The sequence below is a fragment of the Colletes latitarsis genome, chromosome 8 (assembly GCF_051014445.1).
Source record: "Colletes latitarsis isolate SP2378_abdomen chromosome 8, iyColLati1, whole genome shotgun sequence".
Lineage (NCBI taxonomy): Eukaryota > Metazoa > Arthropoda > Insecta > Hymenoptera > Colletidae > Colletes > Colletes latitarsis.
Window position 1 is genome coordinate 28,708,528 of NC_135141.1, and position 10,837 is coordinate 28,719,364.

At 28.5% G+C, this 10,837-nt stretch overlaps 4 protein-coding genes across 7 annotated transcripts; 2 read left to right on the forward strand and 2 right to left on the reverse strand.

The window, feature by feature from the left end:
• Positions 1-13: 13 nt before the first annotated feature.
• Positions 14-2,786, forward strand: Dctn2-p50 (dynactin subunit 2). The gene is made up of 9 exons (XM_076770564.1): positions 14-252; positions 396-467; positions 548-681; positions 752-863; positions 960-1,117; positions 1,186-1,432; positions 1,537-1,713; positions 1,802-1,904; positions 1,980-2,786. Exons 1-9 carry the CDS (start codon positions 217-219, stop codon positions 2,156-2,158), a joined length of 1,218 nt encoding a protein of 405 aa, XP_076626679.1. The 5' UTR covers positions 14-216; the 3' UTR covers positions 2,159-2,786.
• Rpl27 (ribosomal protein L27) lies at positions 2,512-3,957 on the reverse strand. Its single transcript, XM_076770568.1, has 4 exons — positions 3,888-3,957; positions 3,159-3,391; positions 2,855-2,991; positions 2,512-2,591 (listed from the first exon to the last, which is right to left on the reverse strand). Exons 2-4 carry the CDS (start codon positions 3,375-3,377, stop codon positions 2,543-2,545), a joined length of 405 nt encoding a protein of 134 aa, XP_076626683.1. The 5' UTR covers positions 3,378-3,391; positions 3,888-3,957; the 3' UTR covers positions 2,512-2,542.
• Positions 3,958-4,291: 334 nt separating this feature from the next.
• Ntf-2 (nuclear transport factor-2) lies at positions 4,292-7,921 on the forward strand. Of its 4 annotated transcripts, none has more exons than XM_076771043.1 (5): positions 4,292-4,586; positions 4,667-4,738; positions 4,968-5,066; positions 5,621-5,776; positions 7,370-7,921. In XM_076771043.1, the coding sequence occupies exons 1-4, from the start codon at positions 4,479-4,481 to the stop codon at positions 5,732-5,734; spliced, it is 393 nt and encodes a 130-aa protein (XP_076627158.1). In that variant the 5' UTR covers positions 4,292-4,478; the 3' UTR covers positions 5,735-5,776; positions 7,370-7,921. The 4 variants fall into 4 exon arrangements, with proteins under 4 accessions (XP_076627158.1, XP_076627157.1, XP_076627159.1 ...); XM_076771042.1 differs by having other exon boundaries at positions 5,621-5,741; XM_076771044.1 differs by lacking the exon at positions 7,370-7,921 and adding an exon at positions 6,643-6,768 and having other exon boundaries at positions 5,621-5,741.
• Positions 7,922-7,976: 55 nt separating this feature from the next.
• Positions 7,977-10,833, reverse strand: Hpd (4-hydroxyphenylpyruvate dioxygenase). Its single transcript, XM_076771038.1, has 12 exons — positions 10,703-10,833; positions 10,457-10,483; positions 10,316-10,378; positions 9,756-9,860; positions 9,474-9,599; positions 9,327-9,416; positions 9,149-9,249; positions 8,993-9,070; positions 8,670-8,904; positions 8,483-8,605; positions 8,288-8,404; positions 7,977-8,192 (listed from the first exon to the last, which is right to left on the reverse strand). Exons 1-12 carry the CDS (start codon positions 10,703-10,705, stop codon positions 8,118-8,120), a joined length of 1,143 nt encoding a protein of 380 aa, XP_076627153.1. The 5' UTR covers positions 10,706-10,833; the 3' UTR covers positions 7,977-8,117.
• Between the last annotated feature and the right edge of the window lie 4 nt (positions 10,834-10,837).

Sequence of the window (10,837 nt, forward strand, 5' to 3'; positions counted from 1 at the left end):
ATATCGCGGAAGTCGTGCAAACGAAAGCGAATACTTAAAATTGTCTTGTCTGTGGTAAAACTGGGTGTTCACTGACATATTGCTATTTTCGTTCTCGATCTTGATATTTCGAACCAAACCTTTGCACTGTCACTTGTTAGTGGAACACGTAAGAGTTTCTTACGTTGTACAAAATTATTTAAAAAGCGATAATACTTTTTCCCTTAGCTGTAAAAAATGGCTGATCCTAAATATGCCGATTTACCTGGCATTGTAAGTACTTCATATACCTCACGTCAGAACCTATACCGAAATAATTGTAACGCTAATCATAAATTGTAACGTAATGTAAAGTTAGAATGTTATACTAACGATTAAAATTTTCTAATTCCCTAAAATATTGTTTGTATAAATAGGCCTATGATCAAGTTGATGTATACGAGACAACCGATTTGCCGGAATCTGAACAATTTCAAATTTATCCCGAGGTAAAGCATTATATATTATTTGTTATTTATTTATTCTATTATAAGTATTTACGAATTGTTATTAATAATCTCGTTCATAGGATGAAAGTGATTCCATAGAAAAATTACATATAAGTGCCACAGAAGCATTTAATAAATTTAAAGGTAAACATGTTGTCAATAAGGGAATTGATTTTTCTGATAGTGTATCACTGAGACCAAAGACAGGCTACAAGTAAATTTTCTCTTTATAAATCAGTTCAAGGGAAAGATTAGAGCATGTTAATTTTTATGAAAAATTTTAGATTCGAAGATTGGGAACTTCCTGGGGAAGGGGAAAAAGAAACACCAATTCAGAAATTTCATCGTTTGCAGTGTGATATTAAAGACTTGTACGAAGAAATAAATGAATTGAAGGTATTAGATTGTTGCTTATATTGTAAAAATATTGTATAACTTATCATTTCTGTTTAAAGCATAAGAATTATTTTTTGCACTGTTTCTATAAAATAGGAAAAAGCAGAGGACAAAAAAGAAGATACAAAATCTGTTGTTGATATAATGTCTCAAGTACAAGACCTAGGAAAACAATTAGATTCCTTAAAATTAGAGGAATCTCTTGGTGCTGATCTTATTGCAACTCTATCAGATCCACAAGGCACAAGATTAAAGTAAATTTACTTATGTTACATTTATATTGCAAGAATCAGAAATTTTACTATATTAATTAATATTTTAGAGAACTAGTATCACAAATAGAAGCATTCAAGCAAACCAGTATTCCTACCTTTGAATCTGATTTAGAAACACAGAGTACAAAAGGCGATAAAACGGTTGAACCTAATGTACTCAAGTATCAGATGACATACCTTCCAGAAAAGGCACGAATGCAAGAAGCAGCAAGAATTGCATTGCTTGAGCAAAGACTATGTAATTTAGAAAGTGTCATTGGAACATCCAATGATAAACTTGCCAAATTTTCACAGGTGCAATATAATTATTCCGTTTATAATATCACAATTATTTTAGCTTGTTTTATTAATAAACTACTTTTGATGGTAAATAAGCGACAAAAACACTTTTTTGACAGAATCTCAAATGTCGAGGAATAATGGAAGCTGTTCAAGAATTAGGAGCAAAAGCTGCAATATTAGATCCCCATCAGTTAGACATTATCGAAAACCGATTAGCTTCTTTACTTCATAAAATGGATAATATTGCACAAAAAAAGACTGTGCTAAATTTAGACTCGGAACAAGAACAGAAGGTACGCTATTACCCGTGAATATATATTCTTGAATAAACAGAAGTAACATACGTATGTACTTAAATTAAACTTCAAAAACTACTTTCAGATTCTAGAAATGTACGAAATCGTGAAACAAACCGAATCGATGTCAGAAGTATTACCTCAAACTGTAAATCGATTGTTGGCATTAAATACAATTCACCAACAAGGTATGTACCTAAATAAAATTTTTATGATCACTTTTTGTCATGATATGTAATAAATTTTAAATATAATTGTTTTAGCTGCCGAATTTAGTAAATCTCTAATGCGATTAGAAGAGTTACAATCACAAATTACCGTCGATTTGGAAAGTAATAAATCTCTTTTAAAAGGAATACAAGACAGTTTTGCATCAAATTTAGATATTATACAAAATAATATAGTATCACTGGATGAACGTATTAAAAAACTTAACAAGTGATAATTTATAGTAATAATGAAAATTCTTTATAGATCGCGACACTCCAATGTTTGAAATATATATTTATTGACACTCTTTAAATTATTAGAAATTTGCTATGAATCATGCATTGCATTTTAAAGATATTTTTTACCATAATTTCACCGAATTGTTAATTTCTAAATATAATATTTTCTATTATATAAATTAATTATTCTTGTATGTTATGCAAGTAAAAAAGCTGAACAATGTATGAACATTGCAAATGAAAAATAAATTAGGATCATGCTTTTTAAGTACGCATAATAATAAAAGAAATGTGATTAATTCTTTTTGTCATAAAAGGATGATTAGAAAATATTACGCTCCAAAAATATTTGTATATTTTACATTTATTAAAATTAATTAAAATCGTAGTTTTTGGAAGAACCATTTGTTTTTACCAGATTTGTACCTGTAAACAAATATTTATGTTACCCTGTAAGTATCTACAAAATCACGAAGTCACAAAGCATTAAAACAAAATATAGAAAATCTTCATATAATGAGAAAAGTATGCTCTGCAATATAATAATTTGTAAAATATGTTTGTATCTTTATAATCAATTCTAATTATTCATATAAAATAAAATCCTTTTGAAATGGAAATTCTAATGCATAGGAGAATTGTTACAACTTACTTATCATATTGTGCAATTAAAAAGGAATTAAACTTACTTTTCTTCAAATTTAACACGTGTCTGGAATCGAACCTTCTTGCGTTTCATAGGGTCCTTAAGATCCTTAGGAGTTACTTTCTCAAAATGCAAATCTACAGTGTATCTTGTTGGCATCAAATGGTTATAATTTAATATCTAAAATGCAATCAGTATATACAATTTTTAAATTGCATAAAAAACAAATTAAAAAGAGTAAACATTTATTTATTAATTATGATCTATTTATTCTAAACATACAATATTTTTTAATTTCTATGTCACTTAAATTTGTTAAAAAAATTTTAGATGCTTGAAAGACTTACTTTCACAAATGGTTTGATTTTAGAACGTTTGTGAAGTTTTGCTTTGCCCATTCTTTTATGCACTTTACGTGGATATCGGTCAATACCTGCAACCATGGCATGTCCATATTGCTTTTCTGTAGTGCCATCATCAAAGTTACGTATGACAATAGCTTTTCTTCCCGCATATCGGCCACTAAGGACCAATACGACTTTCCCTGCTTTCATAATCTTCACCATCTTGAAGATATGTACTGTAAAAAAAAAATTATAAAATTGGTCTATTAATCTGAAAATTGAAAGAAACTAATATCTGCTATAAAAATTTGTGTACAATAATCTAACTTAATAATTAATGCTATTCTTTTACAGGATGTAACAAATACTATACAAATATTATACTGGCAGTTGTAAACACTGTTCCAGAAGTATCACATAACCTTTTACATAGACCAGTTAGTTTTTTCTTTTTTAAATTAGAAAGCAAAATTATGCAAAATTAACACCTTTCGGAACATATAAAATTTAAACGATACGTACAATATCATATTTAATTAAATATAAACAAAGTTCAAATGTTTGTTGATACACTTGAAAACCTGTTATTAAAGTTACAGAGAGAAAAAAATGGTTAATATGTAAAAATCATCAGAATATCTACTATTTAAAATAATAGCATGTATATAAACGAATTATTTTTCATTTTTCCGATGTTTTCGGATTACTTCCTCAGTAACAAACACTACACACCTTACGGCTTTTCACACCGGAAAAAAGGAAGTTAACCTCACTTTTGATCACTGACCGTTCAATATTCGAAATCTACACTACAGATGTCGTGTTAGTAGATATCCGGTGATGGCGGCAAACCAATCCTACGTCGTGGTTTAAATAACGTTCAACAAAGTTGTTTCTTAATAGCGAATTTTGTTTGGACCAGGTATTACGTCGATATAAAATAAAAAATTTGTCTACTTTGTATGAAATTGTATTAAATAATTTTTAAACGTACAAACAATTAGTTTTATATGTATTTCGTTAACCAATTCAGAAATCAGTAATAATGTTATTTGTGCAAAAACGAACGTAATCGTTGCCCAAATATCTAAACTTTTCGAGAGTTCGAGAATAATCCCAACGATTTTCTCGATACATCGAAATGATTGGTCGGCATAAGTAGCTTCCTGCTCGCTTGTGTCTTGCACGAGGGATGTTAATAGGCATTATTTTACTCTTATCGTAGAATTTTTATGAAGACAAAAGTGCCGAACGATCAAATCATTTAAAAAGACTGATAGTGTTGATATCGGATAGTGGGTGTGAATATAATAAGTTAGCATAATGGCATTAAATCCACAATATGAAGTTATTGGAAAGGGTTTTGTACAGCAGTATTATGCACTATTTGACGACCCCACTCAAAGACCAAATTTAATAAATATGTATAATGTAAGTCTTAATTGTTTGTAATTACGCTTATTTCCTGTGTCGATTCCTTCCCGCATATTTATTCGACGCTGTGTTTACAGACCGAGTCGTCTTTTATGACGTTTGAGGGTTTGCAAATACAGGGTGCTATTAAAATCATGGAAAAATTAACTGTAAGTATTTACAGTAAAAAATAACATATATTAAATGTATTGTATGTTACTCGTACTCGTTTCCAATATGGTTTATATAAACAAAGAAATGATAAGGAGTTGATTAATTCTATTGTTTTTGTATAAGAACAATTATAAAGTTTAATCGATATTTTAGTTTTTATTTAAATTAGAATGAAACCAACACTAGGTCTTTCTTTAATGTTAAATACAAATTTTTCATTTCCAGAGTTTATCATTTCAAAAAATTAATCGGATAATAACTGCTATTGATTCGCAACCAATGTTTGATGGTGGTGTGCTCATTAATGTTTTAGGAAGGTTGCAGGTAAGAAAAATAATATTCACTCTATTATGATTACAATGTGGTTAATATCAATAAATAGAAACTTTCATATACAAGTATGCAAAGTCTAATTGTAGCTTGTACATATATTATGTGTGTATATATATATACATATACATATATACTCACATAAATGTATGACTGATAAAAATTTTACATCATAGAAAGTATTTTGTAAAACAATATGTGCAAAATTCTTATTCCAATTGGTTCAGTAATTTAATTTCTTACTACCATGGTCCTCTTTATAATTGATATGATATTATTTTTTAAGCAAAGTAAAGTTTTAATTTCAATATCTTAGTTTTTTAAATACTTTGTTACATTAGTATACTTTGTGTTCGTCCATACGTTATATTTTATTGGCTGGACATGCTACACAAATGTGTACTGTACTGCCTTACATTTTTTGTGCTGCCATATGAAGATAGAGATTGAGCTATGACTAATGTCCAGCAACAATCTCTCTATATACCTACCTCCGCAAAGAAGATGAAATAAGAAAATTGAGTCAGTGATTGTTGATGATTGGGCAGACTGATGAGGATCAGCCCCATGCATACATCCAGACATTTGTCCTGAAGCCTATTGGCACCAGCTTTTACGTGCAGCATGATATCTTCAGACTTGCACTGCACGACACGGTTTAGGCATCAGGTACTGATCTTCCATTGATCTGTGTACCAATACAGGCAAGCCCAATACTAACTAAACGTCTAAACTTGCTTTAAATTTGCCAATATGCCTGCTTGTTATTAACTGTCATTTGAATCTACATTTGTTGTCATGCTGCTTTTATATATGATGCAATTTACTTTCCCTAGAAGACAATTATTTTGCACTGGTTAATCTTAATACATGACTTTCCAATGAATTTTGCACCCAAAGTATGTTTGTAGTATTGAAATCATTGTCTGCACATTTAAATTTATTGAAGTTACTTAAACCTAATAAAATTTTGTAACCTTTTGTTGATTAAACATTTTTTGTTTAACATTAATTATGCTCCATCAAAATACAATGATATGAGATACTTTAAATTGCTGAACTGACAGGAATAATGTTAAATGTTTTAATCTTTTTTTAAAATAAAAATATAGTGATATAAATAATTTTTCACATGAATTAATAGAACAGTGATGTAAAAAGTTATGAGTAAGTAAAGTTACATAATAATAACAGGTATATTAACAGTAATTCAGCTTTACCTTTCATCATTTAAATACTTACTCTTCATTAAACATTATTATATCTTTTTTTATTAAAACACAAATTTAATTATCATAGTCCTTTTGAATAATGAAAATTATTTATTACGATCTAATAAAAAAACCTAATATGGTCATATAAAAAATTAAGGTAAAGCAGTTTTTTCATATAAATTTTATCATAATGGTAAGTTTCAGTATTGTAGCACATCATTTTATTTTCTTTTATTACATTTGTGGAACATTTGTATAATTTTCGCATGATTGTTTATAAGGTCATTGACTGCGTTCAGTTATAATTTACCTTAGTCAATAACAATATAATTATGCATCAATATATTTTTATACAGGGTAAGTTACTTAATGCTGGAATCTAAAATACCTACATTGTTTTTGGGGATAACAAAAAATGTTTGACGAAAGAAACGCTTGATTTAAATGGACAAATAATATCATAAAGGTCACCTTTTCCTCAAGGTACACTTTTTCAAATTTCAAAATACAATGAATTCTCGATTATCCGACCCTTGATTAATCGATTCTCGAATTATCGAACTTCTTCATATTTTCCCTAAAAATTCGATAAATGTTCATGAGATTTCTTATTCGAATCTACATTACATAATCTATTATAATGTATCATGTCATAAAAACCGTATTACGATATATTGTTTTGTCCCGCTTATACTAGAATCAAAAATCAGGTATTTTCGTACAACGGATATTATACTAATCTTAACTCATGAATATGAGTTATTGTAATAAATGTAAAATTCTCCGATTTTCCGACATTCTTGATTATACGATCAACCCTCGCTCCTGTTCGGACGGATAATCGAAAAATTACTGTACTTCAATTCTTTTGTTTAAATAGACCATGTTTTATTTTTCGTTATTTACTGTATGGTTTTATTATGATTTTTCCTCTATACTTTATGTTTCGGTATTAGGTGACTTACCCTGATTACAATTAATCTTTCCTAACTAATGTCTATATAAATTATTTTTCATATAAAACATAAGTACAATTTTCATACATAGTTATTTGTGCAATATAAATTTATGATTTTATTACAGGCAGATGAAGACCCACCACACGCCTTCTCACAAATTTTTGTGCTGAAGCCACTGGGAAATTCATTCTTCTGTCAGCATGACATCTTTCGCCTTGGCATTCATGATACTGCATGAAGAAAAGTGTCTGCAAATTCATCATGACTAATGGCAGACAGTTATCTGAGCCATGGACATCCCACAGATTGAAATAAGTGAGCTACTTTCTCATTAATATCCTTTGTCATCGCGTATTATCCCATTCTTTCTAGATACTGCAGTTTTTATATGAAGAATATTTGCTTATATATTGGCCAGAAAAGAAAAGAATGTGAAAAATAGACACAGTTTAATAATTGTCTCGCTTTCTTGAATTTCTTCATTTTTAAGTATGCCTATTGTTGGTTACACATTCACAGTATGACACCACAATATAATAGATTAGTATTATATAATACTTGAATTTAATGGTCGATTATAATGCTTCAAATTGTACTGTTACATATTTTACACCTTCACGCTGTGTGTATTTTTGTAAAACAGATATTGGCCATTAAATACATCTGGAATTAATAATGCGATGTTTCTATTCTCCAATGTGCAACATTAAAAAATTTTAATTATAATATGAATTAATAATATATATGAAAAGTAAAGGAAACTGTTTCTTTATCACGTTTGTGATATTTTATTATATAAATTTTTTAAATGCAAACTGCTTATATATAATTATATTTTTATCGTAATTAGTAGAATTAATATCTACATTATTTTATAAATTCCCACGTTTAGCTTGTTCCATTTCAATAGCTTCGAATAACGCTTGGAAGTTTCCAGCTCCAAATCCCTATATATGAATAAAATTAACGAATTTTTAATTGTTTTATCTTTCCAAAATTTATGAGAATTTCAATTTCATGTTAGAGTTACCATAATACCTACATTATGATTGCGCCTTTGAATGACTTCTATAAAAAGCGTTGGTCGATCTTGCATATTTTTAGTAAATATTTGTAAAAGGTATCCGTTTTCGTCGTAATCAATTAAAATTTTTAATTTCTAAAAGTATAATATTTAAAACTTAATGTTGATGGTTTTGGTAAATTTACTTTATGCGTAATGTCTCGATATTCGTACCTGAAGCGTGTTAAGATCTTCTAAAATTTTTACTCCACTAGTCTTCAATCGATTTCTTAACATATCATAGTAACTGTCTGGTACATCCAGAAACTCTATGCCTCTAACACGTAAATTTTGTATCTGCAAAGTAACATAAATGTTATTTGAATTTAAGAGAAAATTGTTAAAAATATATTTAATTTACAGCTTCAATTATGTTGTTGGTATTAAGGGCAATATGTTGAACTCCCGCTCCCCCATAGTATTCCACATATTCCTGAATTTGAGAACGTTTTTTGCCAGGAGCTGGTTCATTGATAGGCATTTTAACCGTTTCTTCCCAATTAGTCATAACAATCGAACGTAGTGCAGAAAATTCTGTATGTAATTGAGTGTCATCTACAGACCAAAAACGATGAAACTGCAGACAGTGCTCATACCTAAAATGAAACAAGTGTTTTATTAAAAAAATTTCGCTTTTATTATGTTCTTTTAATAGTTTCTAAATTTTTATATTATTTTGCGCACCACTTTGCAATAGTCTCCATTTGTTTATCAGGTTGATTCCCAACAATGTGATCCACGAAATTTAATCCAACTTTTGGTCTAGATATATTATTTAATTATTTACAACTTGTTAATACACTTCGTAGAATATTATTTATCACGTTTTATATTACTTACAAACTCTTTGAAAATGTATCTACTGGTAGTTGTTGAAATCCTGGTAGGAAGACTCCTTTATATTTTGATCTATCTACGAGCGTGTGATGTGTATCTCCATACTAATAAGTAAAATGCAATATTCGTTAAAATATTATTTTTATTTAGTCGGCTAATTTCTTCCTACTGAATGACTTACAGTTCTTAAAGTAGCAAACTTTACAACGCCGTATTTGTCCTTTTCTTCCCATATGTCCTTCACAATTTCAGCACCTCTTTCCTTCGCGATCTAGCAAATTATAATCTTATTATTCTTACATGTATGTGACTTTTTTTTTAAATATACCTTTACGATGACATCGATATCCTCAACATTAAAGGCAACATCACGAACACCGTCCCCGTGTCGCGAAATATGACTTGCCATTTCTTCATTGTCACTTTCGTAGGCTGATTCGAATACAAAAATAATCTGTAAGTAAAATAAACAAACTATTGTTCTTTCAAACAATGTAAAATAATAAATTTGCAATTCGTACCTCGTTAAGTATTTTTATGATCTATCGAAAATGTATTTTAATTATAAAACAAAATTTTAGATCGAATAATAAATATTTGTTTTATGTACCTGATTTTGTTTAACAACATGGGATGCCACGTGCCTTGAACCAGTCTCTAAACCGCGATAACCAAAACGTTCAAAGCCCAACTTAGTGCAATAATAACTGGCAGCCTATAATAATAAATGGATTCAGGTATAAATTTATAACGTGTATTTAAATTATTGGGAATTTAATTGCATTTGGAATTCGTTTGTCAACAATATTATTATGAATAAACATTGATAATTAAATAATTAGTGATAAACACTACAATGCAAAATGAAATAATTGTACCATTTAAGTGTAATACTTGCTTAATGTTCTTCTTTTATAATAGTTAAATATAAAATGCAATTATTGTGATTTTAAATTGAAAGATGATTAATATGAATTCAAGTAGAAATATAATAACCATGGGACTAAACAACTAGTTTATTTGAAATACGTTTCTGTGATATAATATCTTCAGAATTATAATTATAATATATAATATAATACTATAGGAAATATTTCCATGTATAAAATTAGGTAAATATTTTAAACATTAAAAATATTACTTAGCAATTTAGTATCTCATTTTAACTACCTGTTTCGCATTTCCGACCCAAAACGTTATATGATCAAAGCTTAAGAATTTTCCTCCTAATGGCTGAAATTTAAAAAATGTATTAATAAGTTTTCCATTTAATTGTATATTTATCATTCGTTTTATAATAACTTTACTTACTTTCGGACCTTTATCCGTGTACGTAGTCTAAAAAAATTGTAAAATTTGTACATTAGATTTAATTTAAAAATCAATGAATATTTAAATTATCATTTTATTTATCAATATATAAATAGAAACATCTAAATACGATTAACATTCGGTTCAAAAGTGTTTTTATGTATTAACACTCGGTTATTCATATTTAGAAAAGCTTACATAAGAAATATAATTCCGAAAAAAATACGAGTTTCAAAATTATCTTACCATTGTGAATTATCAATACGAGCGAAAACTTCGATATAGTTTTCCTTAATAGTTTGTTTTTAATAACTCTAATCGCAGGTGTAACTTGCTTAAATATAAGTGCGTCGAAATTGGTGCTCAATAATCCCTGTCGTT

Coding starts and splice junctions, on each gene's coding strand:
- Dctn2-p50 (XM_076770564.1), top strand. CDS start 217: ATGGCTGATCCTAAATATGCCGATTTACCTGGCATT. Junction 864..959: donor AAGAAATAAATGAATTGAAG/GTATTAGATTGT, acceptor TCTATAAAATAG/GAAAAAGCAGAGGACAAAAA. Junction 1,433..1,536: donor AACTTGCCAAATTTTCACAG/GTGCAATATAAT, acceptor CTTTTTTGACAG/AATCTCAAATGTCGAGGAAT.
- Rpl27 (XM_076770568.1), bottom strand. CDS start 3,377: ATGGTGAAGATTATGAAAGCAGGGAAAGTCGTATTGGTCCTTAGTGGC. Junction 2,992..3,158: donor AAATCAAACCATTTGTGAAA/GTAAGTCTTTCA, acceptor ATTGCATTTTAG/ATATTAAATTATAACCATTT. Junction 2,592..2,854: donor CGTGTTAAATTTGAAGAAAA/GTAAGTTTAATT, acceptor ATTTGTTTACAG/GTACAAATCTGGTAAAAACA.
- Ntf-2 (XM_076771043.1), top strand. CDS start 4,479: ATGGCATTAAATCCACAATATGAAGTTATTGGAAAGGGTTTTGTACAG. Junction 4,587..4,666: donor ATTTAATAAATATGTATAAT/GTAAGTCTTAAT, acceptor CTGTGTTTACAG/ACCGAGTCGTCTTTTATGAC. Junction 5,067..5,620: donor ATGTTTTAGGAAGGTTGCAG/GTAAGAAAAATA, acceptor ATGATTGGGCAG/ACTGATGAGGATCAGCCCCA.
- Hpd (XM_076771038.1), bottom strand. Junction 9,250..9,326: donor AGTTTGCTACTTTAAGAACT/GTAAGTCATTCA, acceptor TTTACTTATTAG/TATGGAGATACACATCACAC. Junction 8,905..8,992: donor ATGGAGACTATTGCAAAGTG/GTGCGCAAAATA, acceptor GTTTCATTTTAG/GTATGAGCACTGTCTGCAGT.